Source organism: Lampetra fluviatilis, chromosome 3 (genome assembly GCF_964198595.1).
Source record: "Lampetra fluviatilis chromosome 3, kcLamFluv1.1, whole genome shotgun sequence".
Lineage (NCBI taxonomy): Eukaryota > Metazoa > Chordata > Hyperoartia > Petromyzontiformes > Petromyzontidae > Lampetra > Lampetra fluviatilis.
The window spans coordinates 21,763,965-21,776,889 of NC_136277.1; the positions used below are offsets into that span (position 1 = coordinate 21,763,965).

Here is a 12,925-nt window from a genome sequence, read left to right on the forward strand (position 1 = left end):
TGGGTGCAGATACCAGATACGTCTAGTAGCATCAATCTGTGAATTCTGAAATTTGAAAGTGGAAGATTTTGAGAAGTTATAAAAAAGGCAGTTTCAGTTTTCAACGAAATAGACACATGCCCATGTTTATGGGAACCCCACGGCTGAACAGCCCATAATGATTGGCCTAGGGCTGGACCCACACCCTAAATGAGTCCCGCTTATTAGAGGCCAATTACCCACCAACCAGAGCTGCCCATTTCCCATGGGAATAGGGATGAGAGATAGCTAACCCAAAGGCATAGGGGCTGAAAATATATGGTCCTGGATTAAAGCTCAAAATTAGCATGGCGCCTCTCCCATCCCGAGCACTGATCCACTGCCTGTGGCCCCATGACCGTCAAATGCAGGGATGCTGATTACCCCAATCTTGCCCTACGTGTGGGTCCTATGTGCCGTGTGCTTTATTTAGATGATTACCGACTGCAGGTGTAGATAATTGAGTGCATACAACAACGTATGTTTTGCACTCGGTTTCTTTCACGTAGACACACACGGTTTCGCGTATTATCTACTCGTCCCTGGGATTTCTGCCGTGGTGCAATGGCTACCGCACTGGATGTACAACCTAGAGGCCACTGGTTCGATCTCGCTGCGCAGCGGTTGAAACAATTGGGCAAGTTTCTTAAATCCACCGCCTCTGACCATCCAGAAGCGTCAATGGGTATACCACAGCGAGTCGATCGGTGGGTCACGCGTGGTGGGGTACAGTGTGGGTAATGCTTCCAAGACATCTCGTCAGCATTGGGATGCTGACCAATTATCCTCCGTATAAAAAACACCTATCGTGTAGGCCGTTAAGCCGGCGGTGGCGTTTTTAAGCAATTTCAGGGCTGCACCTTTGCCTTTACTACGTGCTGAAGATTTTAGGGACTGGTAACAAGAGGAGTTCACCTCAGTTGCCATTGCCTATAAACGAATGACTCAATTGGGATTATGCATCGGAAACATCGACCCCTACTTGCAGACTAATGCAGGCACCGAGTCACCTCGTGCCCACAGGGACAGCTGCCACTGGGGGTTCCCTTTCCATTGCTTGAGATGAGATGCGATGTAAAGAGCCCTGAGTCTCCCCGGCGTATATGGGGCTCTAAATAAAATACTGTAGGTTATAAGAAATAATCGTGTGTTTTAGCACATACAGTGATTGTCTTGTGTCATCATGAACGACCAGGCTCAGACCATCAAGACTGAACACCTCGTTTAATCTCAGCTGGCAGTGACGCTCAGTGCTCAGTAAGCAGGTGCCATGTCCCCGTTGAGCAAAGTAACCTCCTTCAATATTTCGTTTTTATTTTGCTGTGACGCTTTGTGGAAGAACGCTGGACTTAAATTTGGAAAGCCGAGAATTCGTGTCAGTTGATGGTCGACGCAGCTCATCATCCCTCTGGGGTCAATACAATGGGTGCTACTTCATGGGAAGTCATCATTTGGTTCTTTGTACGATCTACACCATTCCACATGAATGTGGAGTTTCCACCACTGGCTCAGGGGGAGCTACAACAGAGATGACAACTTCCCTGTGCTATAAATGTTAATATTTTTACGTGGCAACGAATATTTATCGTAATTATTTATCTGATGTAGTTTATTACAGAATGTGTGGAAGTTCTGCTCATTGTCTCTTTTAAATGAGTCGTCTCTCTGAAGTCCATCACAACACCAGGGTTTCTCGCAGTCATGGTGACATTCGTGGATGCTCTGTGCATAATCATTGTGCTCAGGAAGGAAGGAGTCATGATCGCTCATGGGCTGAGGAAAGTGTTAAGCTGAAGAGGAGAAGGAGGAGGGATGCTAGAGAGAGGCAAGAAAGGGAGACACTGTGAACTATCTGCAAGAATAGCTCATTACAGAGTGAAATAGCTCACGTGTGCAGTGTACTGCATTGATAATGGCACACGATTTGCATAATTTATTTCCATGAAATATTTGCAAGAATTGCGACAGTGACTAATAGGGCCAGTTGTTGGATGTTTTTTCTTTGTTTGGTTTTAAGAACATTTCTATAATTTAAGCGATCAATGAGAATAACAAAAGGTATCAAATATGAAATTAACTGTAACACTTGGGCAGATTTTGGTGAACTATTCCAAAGCACTTGTTCAACTCTGTGATGTTAAATGTTGCATTTGAGCATTAATTTACTCGGCAAATAAAAAAAATAGGAGAAGTTTATTGTATATATGAGCAAACTAGAGCTGCGTTTTTGATATTTGCGATCCTTGTGACAAATAGTGATGACTGGAAAAAAGCTGATGGTGATAATTATGTGTACTGTATGATCGTAATGGTGATGCTCATGGCAGTAATGATGACAATAATGATGACGGCAATAGTAGTGACGTGACATTGACAACGATGAAGATGATGATGATGAATTTATTTGTGGTAATAATGGTGATGATGAGACTGGTTTTGAGAGTGCTCTGCTGGGAAAGTTAGGCTTATGATGAAGATGATGTTGGTGGTGATTATGAAGATGACAATTGGGCTGCTTGCAGGTTGTGGCGTCCTTTAATGACATTAAGATGTATGCATGTGACTGTCTACTCCAGCGATGATGATGATGATGGTTCATGTGACAATGCCATGCAGGTCGTGGTGTACTGTCCATTCACGGGCATTGAGCAGTCGTTCCCTTGCCGCATGTGGCTGGACGAGGACGAGGGCGATGGTCTTATCGAACGAGAGCTGCATGAGATGATCTCCCTCCGCCAGATCAAGCAGAAGAGTGAGCATTCTCCCCGCCCGTTAAGCACGAACACCCTAGGGTGCTGTCAGCAAATTCAACTTTTCTACCAAAGGGTTTTTTTCCTTCACATAAACGCATCCAAATTAATATGGCAGGGAGACTATTTGTCCTCTGGGTTGAGAATAACTTTAATTTGTCAACAAAATGTAGCAGAAATGCCCTCATTAGTGACAGCTCTTGGCTCTATTTTGGGGAGCGCCATAAACTCCGCCTCGGGTTTTCCAATAAATTGATCACGCGCTCACCCTGCCACACTCAGGGTGAAGGTGTTCAGATCGAATAACCTGAACTGTGCTTCATGTCGATTTACAGGGATTGCCAGGCAACAAATATTAAAATCCAAAGGCCATCATAATCAATCCCATTGATACCGCCACACCTTTCCAGCTCTTTCCTTCTACGAGATTCCACAGCTGTTGCCCAACCGACACTAGACCTCTGAGATCTTCCCCTTCATCGCTGAGCTCTGGATATCTACTCGAATACCCATATCAGTAAACTACCTGGGAATGAAGCATGCACCAAGAGATGCTCATAATAATTATAATAATAACGTTATTGGTTACTTGGAAGAGCATCTCTGAGTTTCAAAGAAAATGTTCATGAGGCTCATACTTTTGGATTTTTGCCTGTTACCTCCATCGCGGATAATTTTTTATTGGGATAAAATCTGTAGAATGCAAAGGATGGCCTTAAAACCCATGCAGCAGAAGAGAATAGCACACTCCATACAGAAATGTCAGATACATACTTTGTCATATCACCTCCTGCATCGATTCTCTTTAGATGGGTATATGCACGCACTATGCAAGTGCATATTCACTCACAGATGATCTCTGTGTGAACCACCAACCCCATGCCCAAGTTGCTGGATGACAGACACGCATGACCACACCTGGATTTTAATAAACAACAAACGAATGCTTAATTTTTGACATGTAAACCTCTCGATTTAAGGCTTTCGTGACTGCAGGCATTCATCTTCTTGGTTCTTTCGGTAAAGTCACGTAGAATGGAAATAATAAAATAATAAAAATAAAACATAATAAAATACAATTCTCACGACGTTTCAGCCACAACGCAAGCAGCCGTCCTCAGGTGAAGAACAGGTCTGTCGGGAAGACAGGTGAAGAACAGGTCTGTCGGGAAGACAGCGTCTGACGCTGTCTTCCCGACAGACCTGTTCTTCACCTGAGGACGGCTGCTTGCGTTGTGGCCGAAACGTCGTGAGATTTATTTTATTATGTTTTATTTGTATTCTTTTATTATTTCCATTCTACGTGACTTTACCGAAAGAACCAAGAAGATGTGAACCTCTTACAAGGAATACAGCCACATGTTCACGTATTGGCCCTGGACACTGCGAATGCTGCTACCGCTGCTGCCACCGCTGCTGCACAGTGTGCGTACCAGTAGACGGTGGTGAACGGCGTGCCCTGCGCGTGTCCCGCGTGCTCTGCGCAGAGCTGCCCTGGTCCCTGTGGATCTGGACGAGTGACGTGAAGGGCGCCGGCACGGACGCGCGCGTGTGCCTCCAGGTGTACGGCGAGCACGGCAAGTCGGACGAGATCCAGCTCGACAATAACTCCGACAACTTCGAGAGCGGCCTCACCGACAAGTTCATGGTCAGGCGCAACGCCGCGGATAAGCGCAGTGGCGGCTCACGCCTCCAGTTTTGAGGGGGATAAAAAAATTCGCCTCGGGTTTTATGGCCTCAGGTGTCACGCACGGGTGGATTAGTCGGGTTACTGGAACACGATGGCGGTGACTTTGTCAGTGCTTTCACCACGAGGAGAGCACATTTAATTTGTGCAGCTTCCCAGGAGAAGTACTCTCTGGTGGGAGGCCAGCACCGATCCATCATCGTCATTATCGTCATCACACTCTGCCTGTATATTTTTGGGATCAATGAATTGCACCTCGTGTGTGTGTCATTTGAGAATTGGAAACCCTGAGGCAGAGTTTACGGCCTTCCCAAATAGGGCCAAGGGCTACCTCTGACTAATAGCCATTTTAAATTTCGATTTAAAGCTTTCGTGACTGCAGGGATTCATCTTCTTGGTTCTTTCGGTAAAGTCACGTAGAAGGGAAATAATAATAATTGTATTTTATTGTTTTATTTTTATTATTTTATTATTTCCCTTCTACGTGACTTTACCCAAAGAACCAAGAAGATAATAGTCATTTCTGCTGCATTTTGCTGAAAATTAAAAATAACCATTACCACATAAGACTATCGCGCACGCACTTTCAGATGCCATTCCGTGGCTGTCTGGAATGCTCTTCCTTCCGATGTTAGGAAGCCACTGGAGCTATGCACTTTAAAATCTAAATTGAAAACTAATTTATTTAGAACTGCTTTTTGTGTTTAGTTTGTTGTCCTTTCCCCACACCACTGATAAGCACGGTTGGCCAGGTATAATGTGAAAGAAGTTCAACACACGTACAACTTAGGTACATGAGTTGAAGTTCCGCATTCCCTTCTTGATGCCCACAAAGTGGTACCTATTTTCTCTGACTCAGTATGATCATGGGCTGATTTAGTATTCGTAAGCCTCTGATTGTGAGTCGAGTACTCCCACTGCAGTGCCACTCAGCTGGATTTTTTGACTTTGCTGTAAAGGTCTTTAAGCCTCATTTGCCATCAGCATTATAATCATCCCATCAGCAAAGCTATAAAAAGGTTACAGCCTAAAACTTTAGTTGCTGTGTGTCAACAGCACGTAGGTAAAAAAAACGTCGTGCCGCTGATATCACATCGTTTTTCTCAAATCAAACTTGCCTGAGCATGCCATGAGAAAAGTAGCCCCTCTGCTGTGAACAGATGCTTGCATCTCTTATAAACAGCTAAAATAGTCTGCTCAGTTACTCACTATATACGTTAGTGTAAAGAATACCAAGGTGTAATAAATAGTAATGAGCGGTTTAAATTAGTAAAACCTCTTGTTTTTTCAATAGGAGTCCTTTATTAACAGGTGCACAGTACAACATCACATAGTTCTGACGTTTGTAAAATGTCAGATATTTGAGCGTGTATATAAATGACAGTTACTCCCCACAAATACTGCACTGGGTATAAGCGGTTTATTGGTCAGCACAAAAATGTGATAGTCGGACATGTGACATTGTACTTTACATATGTGTGTGCGTGTTTTAACATTTATTTCCAGATTGAATTGCCAGACATTGGCTTCCTGTTCAAAATACGTATCTGGCACGACAGCCGTGCACCTTTTGGGGGCTGGCATCTGCAAAAGGTGAGGCATCGGCACGACTGACATTAATGCCTAGCCCAGGCTGCCATGTGCACCCAACAAAGAAGCCACCACATTCGTAGAACTCTCACTGCACAGTTAGGAGGTTGTTTAGTTTAAATTCCTGTCAGGAGCAAATTCAGCTCATCGTCCATCTGTGGATCAAGACAAATGCCTACCGTTCAGCGGAACATCAACAGTGGCCAACCTGTTTCCAATGCTGACCTTGCCATAGGAATGTGGAAATGTCATCACTGGCTCGGGACTGCCAACAGAGATGCTCCAGAGATGAGCATGGGAATACTGTGACTTAGATTTTTTTAAATGTAATATTTAACTAAATATGACATTTCCTGAAAAGTGTGAATAATTACCTGAAAAGTAAATTGCCGAGTAAAGCCTCTTGAATTAATGAGCGGATGTATAAATGTGCCTACTTGCTCAGTACAAACATTGATAATTTCTTACACTGTGATGCTCATTTATTGGCCGAATAGAGATTATGGGCGACCTTCTGATGGTAGTTGAACTCATAGCCTCCTAATTGTCAGACGCATGCTCGAACCGGAAAACCCAGCCATGTCGATGTGCACAACAGAGTGACACTGAAGAAAAGGCTGAAAATATTTGGCCAACATCAGTCAACCACTGCATTATGACTGAAAATAGAAAAACACAAACCAATATAATGCTTTGGGGGAAATGGCCTTTTTAGTGCGAGGCCTATCAGCCTTTTTTTTTCAAAAGAAGTCACTTTCCCAGAGCAGCATTATCTTTTGTATTTAAATGTGTTTCAGACAGCACGTCACGTCTGTCAGTGAGCATGTGACGATGGATATATTCATCGATTCAGTATAGTTTTTTTATGCTCACGATCATAATTTGAATCAGCCATGATCAATCCACTGCCGTACAATGGCCTCCCCAAGCCATCCCCATCCTCTAGATGAGATGCTCACAATACGCGCATCAAATTGTGCATGTAAATAAAAATCTATAATTAATAATTTCTCTACCTTTGCATGCAAATTACATGCCGCCGTTATATTTAGGTTAACGGAGTGAATCAAACTGTGCAAACAGGATGAGAAACAATACAATTTAGATGGTGAAATGAGATGAAAAAATGTGACCCCGGACTCAAGGTGGATCATCGAAGTGCCGGCGAGCTGCACCATTGTAAATGACGATGGTGACACGGTATTTACATTCTAGATTTGAAGCTTTCGTGACTGCAAGGATTCATACTCTTAGTTCTTTCGGTAAAGTCACGTAGGTAAAAAATGAAATTAAAATTAATAAAAAATAAAATAATAAAATCACGACGTTTCGGAGGCAACACAAGTCTCCGTCATCAGGTGGGACCGTCACAGCCAGATTTGCTGCATCAAGATGTAATATTTGCAGCAAATCTGGCTGTGACGGTCCCACCTGATGACGGAGACTTGTGTTGCCTCCGAAACGTCGTGATTTTATTATTTTATTTTTTATTAATTTTATTTTTTACCTACGTGACTTTACCAAAAGAACTAAGAGTACGGTATTTACACTCTCTGCTTCTACATCGCTAGCTGCCAGCACAGTCCTCTATATTTTAGATAGACACTGCATATAGATTATGATCAATGATGGCAAGGAATATGTATTTTGGTCTCGGCACTCGTGAGGCACTCTGAAATGCCAGGGCACGAACATTATTCAACAAGCTGCTATGTTTTAGTTGACCGCTGCATTAGCGATTTCGAAATGTAAATAAGCTCTTCTAAATAATTGTTTTAATGGGATGCATCAGTGTCATATTTTGGCCCGCAACACTTTCAGAACGCCTTTGCCTGGCCACGCAATCAAGCCTCAATGCAATTTGCGGGAGGCTGCAGTAACCAATTACTATTTTAAAAATGTCTCTCTTTCTCCATATTTCACGTGATGCATTATTACCACACTGCTTCCCCTGCTGATTAGTTTTCCACTCATGCAAGCCTGACAGCTACACGTGAGCGCATTCCTCGTCGTTGTCAATGTGGTCTCACTGCAACGGGAGGCGTTGTGCAGTGCGATGTTCTCATAGCCCCTAGTGCTGCAGGCACGTGTGGCTACTGCGTGTGCCGTGTGCGCGCACGTGTAATGTACGGCATTCGGACGGTAATTACTGTGTACATTTAAGTCAAGTTCGTTGTTTTTTTGACTCGCATGCACTGACTGTGTGTGTGTGTGAGCTCATGTACATAAAGTGCTGTGTTTTTATCGCTTAAATTGCCTAGAATTGCATTGCAACAAAAGGCACAATACATGTTCAGTGTAATTATCATTATTATGGTTACATTACAATGACTCCAGCTGATATGCGCAGGTGCATTCGGAATTGTTCGAATTTAAATGCATTCACATTAAAGCAATGGCATTTGATTAAATACAACCCTACTAACATGCGCATTAACTCACACACGCGCACACAGACACAAAGCACACACAAAGCACACATGCATACACACACTAAGAGTGATACCGGCATGCCTTGGTGCACTGCAACAGACAATTTGGCTAAGCACGCCTCATTTAACTTGGCGGGCACTGATCTATAGGGATGTGTCAGGATAGTCAACTGCTGTAAAACCCCAGCAGAGGAATTAACAGAGTCACACAGGCATTGCTTAAGCACTTCTCCCCAATGGAGACGCCACGGGGCTTTTACTTAAGAACAACACAAATTGTCCATTTTTAAAATTGAATGCTCATTTGCGGAAAGTCTAGTGAACCCAAACCAGGTTTTTTTTGCCATCAGACTTGGGGTAATGCTAACGTTTTGGGGCAGCTAAGTCAGGCTTACTCACACCTCATGCTTTTTTATTTTTGCATATCCCATCTTGTCATGTTCACTCTTACTTTATAGTCTGCAGTACTTCGAGGGGTGCTGTAACGCTGGCGGAGCAATTGGCCCTTTTTAAAGGTCATGATTTCAAGTTCCCGTCAGGTTTTGATTCAGCTCATCATCTCTCTCGAGCTGATACAATAAGCAACACTTTGCGAGCAGAGAAAAACGGCGCTTGTCCTGTGGAGAAACTGAAAACGCCGTAGGAATGTGAAATACCCACCACTGACTTAGAGCTGTCAGGCGTGGCCCCATGTTCACTTCAACTGGCAGACATGTTTACTTTTTTTCATTATCGTTCTGTTCAGTCTCTTTATGAACCATGAAATGGTGCACAAGAGATAATTGTTTCATCAGTAAATGGAGCAGGAACTTGGACAATTTCAAGATGTCTCTTCTCTAAATCTACAGTCTGAACAATCTAATGCAGAGCTGCTGATATGAATACAGCATTTTGATTTATGTTTCTTCCCCAAACGTATCCCATTCCTGATAACAGCCTCATGTTATGCGACAAAGAAATGCCCATTTGGAACTCTCACCGCAGTTAGTATAACATTGCCTGATGAACAAAAAGTTAAGTCATGGAGCTGCAATACTTCTAGGGGTTATTTAAAAAGACATCTTATTCACGTTGGGTGGTGCACTTTTTAAATATTCCCTGCACACCAAAACAAACTTATTTCATATTTCCTCACTCCTGGATTATGCTGAATTAATTGAAAATCCCAATTTAACATTGTGCGTTTTCAAAGCAGGCTGAGACTCTCAATAATTCACACCTGAAAACTTGGTTGAACCATGGGTGGCTGTCCATATTTGACCCAGTATCTCGGTGATGCCCGCTCAGTGCAGACTGAAACTGAACAGGGGACACTTGTGAGAGCTCTCTGACCATGTGACACCATCGAATTGTATTTTCTTATCATCTCTCGTCTATATAAGGGTGGATCTTTAAGCTCAGTTGTCGACTATACAATAGGTAATGGAACTGGCATAAGTAAGAAAGCAAGCAGTGAGGAGTGGCGGCATTGTTGGCATTAGCCTTAATGACCCCTTGACCCTTATCATGATCACCTGGCCTGTGTGTTTTTTTCTCCATTCTCTTGGGCTAATTGCTGGTCCAGTGACAGAGATCCATTGTTCATATATTACGTGAATGCGCATGTAACATTCATCGCATTTTGGTCAAAAAATTGTCGCCTTGGTGGTGCTTGTGGTTATAGTGCTGGATTCACAAAGCAAATATTCCAGATGCATGTAAATGATTTGGGGATTCATTCAGTCTATCATCCCACCATGTTGGCCTACTGAGGGACTGGCTTCCACCAAAAAAAAATAGGAATTTCGATTATATACTGGCTCAAGGGTGGCAGTGGAAATGTGCATCTGAGCCACAATGCTCGGATGTACAGAAAGGCTCTTTGGGCCCAATTCGTGTAGCTATATCGATCCATCATTTGGCCACTTTCTGCCAGAATTATCGCAGTCATTTGTGGCTGGTTCCACACAAAAAAGCAACCTCTCTACCACTGATTATGCTGAACATATGCAATGGCCTAAAGTGGCGTTGTTAGAGTGGAGCCAATGATGGTGAATAGTTTCAACAAAATATGCGGACACTTTTCGCCATCTTGTTGAAAGTTTCCCAGAAGTTTACAACAATGAGCTTTTTCTCCTTCCTCTTCAGCATGACATTTCATGATCGATACCTCACCATGGAGATGGGACAATGAGATCAGCCCTCGCACAGGAGAGATATGGATGGTGGAATCGCAGAACCATGAGGGATAACAACGACGTGGGGAGTGCATCATCCAGCAGTGGATAGAGCATTGATGCTGCTGATGATGAGATGATACTGCTCACTCAGGCCAACACTCTTGCAAAAAGCTAATTTCCACACGCGATTTTTCTAGGGATGCATAGTGAACTTCCTAGGTATCTTCAGCATCAGCCATGATCAATCCACTGCTGGAAGAAGGCCTCCCCAATTCGTCACCATCTCTCAAAGTTGTGTGATGCAACGATCGACTTAGCACCTGCTGCACATGAGCTAAAATCATCGCTGCCTCTGCTCGGTTGGACTTACTCCCTGATGCACTATATTCCTCAGCTGCCTACAGAGTAAAAACGTATTGTTGCTTCATTTATATTTTACTTTAACGGAGCTCGTGTGTGTGCATGTGTGCTTGTGTAGGTTGACTCAGCCTAAAATAAGTACTAGGCAGACAAAGGCGGCTGGGCGTGGTGCTGGCCACCCACCACCTCGCGTGCTTTACTGACCTTCGCTAACAGCACTTGGCCCAACAGTCTGTCAAGGCTACACGGGGGTTCTTTATTGTGTGTGCCCACGCATTCCCCCTGCTCCAGGTGACCCTGCTCAAGTACTTCACCAAGGAGAAGTACTCCTTCATGTGCGGCCGCTGGCTCGACGCCAACGAGGAAGACGGCTTCACCGTGCGCGAGCTCTCTTCAGAGGGGGAGATGGTTGAAGAGCCACAGCCCGGTAAGGGTTCTTAATTCGACGGTGTTCCAAAAAGTAAAGAGTCAGAAGGTAGTTTTTTTGTTGTTCAATAAATGTGTGTTAGCATTAACACGACAGTGGATTTCTCTCGCAAAGTTAACCACATTTCAGTTTTTGTCTCGGCCTCGCTGTGCCCTGCTTTGCACCACTATCCGAGTAGTTAACCTCACAATCAATAAACCTTCAGCGCCAGGGTGAACATCCGACACCAACGTATTTAATGACTGAAACGAGGTAAAACTAATGGAAAAACACAGCACAAAATACAGCATATATTAATGCGTGTAATATCAATACAATGAATGAACACTGGAGCATCATAACATTGTCTTAGATAACATGAATCTCAACAATAGGTCCTGGATGGACCAGGCACCTACATTAGCACTGAATAGCTATACAACAAGAGAATAAGCTACTGTGTTAAATAAGGTCACTTTGTGTAATCACCATACTGCAGCTGAAATGTAGAGTGCTGCATATAACACTGAACTGTGGATGAGATACTTATTCATCCTTGCTCTCAAGATCGCATTAAAGTTACATGGACACAAGTCTGGCTCGACTTATCCAACTACAAATAACATTCACAAGTGCCAGGCTTTGTTGTTAACTAGGCCTCATTTATCATAACAATTTAACAGCATCATAAAGGCATTTACAGCATTTTAACGGCAATCCTAACATTATAACAGCATTCCCAGTATTATAAGAACATAAACGAACTTACAGACAATGATTTTTAAAATCCCACAATGAACAGATGCACCCGTCTTCACTGAGATGCTAATTGTGCCTCCATTTTGTACTCTGTGAAATGGCTGACACCCTTGCCTCGTGGCTTAAAGAACCTTAAATCGTAACTTCCTGGTCACATGACCAAACTCAACACCATATCAGGAAGGTCCTGTGTAACCACACCCCCATATCTGCCGTGGGGCAGAACAGTTTTCCTTTACTTCTCTTACGCCGCACTTCCGAGCCGAGCTGGGGGCCAGGTTGCTTTCTTCTGCTGCGGTAGCTGAGCCAAGTCGCATGCACATGACGCAGTTGTGATGCTTCCTCACATTGTACTGACTGAAAAGTCACTCGCAATGACCAAATAAAAATGATTTCAAATACCCTTGCTCAATTGGCACAGCTTTGGTCCTGAGCCAAATTGAGATGTCTCATAAGGCCAACGTGTTATATTCTTTGGTTCTGACTCGGCAATTAGCCAATAGAAAACCACCCACGCTGGCTCGGCCTCGGATGTGCCAGTGGAAAAGGAGTATCGGTGACGCAGAGGCTTCCTCAAATACGAGGTGTTCTTGGTTTTGGCCCTCCAGCCAGGACTGCACTAACTCTCTTCCCTTCTTGATCACATGATACGTCCTAATACAGGAGTCGGCAACCGGAATAACAAAAAGAGCCATTTTTTCGAATTCGGAAACAAAAACTCAATATTTCAAGAGCCACAAGGCATGTGATTACAAGGCGGTGGT

The 12,925-nt window shown here is 43.6% G+C and overlaps 1 protein-coding gene across 1 annotated transcript in view; it reads left to right on the top strand.

Moving 5' to 3' along the window:
- LOXHD1 (lipoxygenase homology PLAT domains 1) overlaps positions 1-12,925 on the top strand; it is a 121,707-nt gene that overhangs the window by 25,438 nt on the left and 83,344 nt on the right. The window contains exons 9-12 of the mRNA XM_078885040.1: positions 2,635-2,770; positions 4,256-4,416; positions 5,962-6,048; positions 11,288-11,423. Coding sequence (XP_078741166.1) covers positions 2,635-2,770; positions 4,256-4,416; positions 5,962-6,048; positions 11,288-11,423 — 520 coding nt within the window. The remainder of the gene's footprint in view (positions 1-2,634; positions 2,771-4,255; positions 4,417-5,961; positions 6,049-11,287; positions 11,424-12,925) is intronic.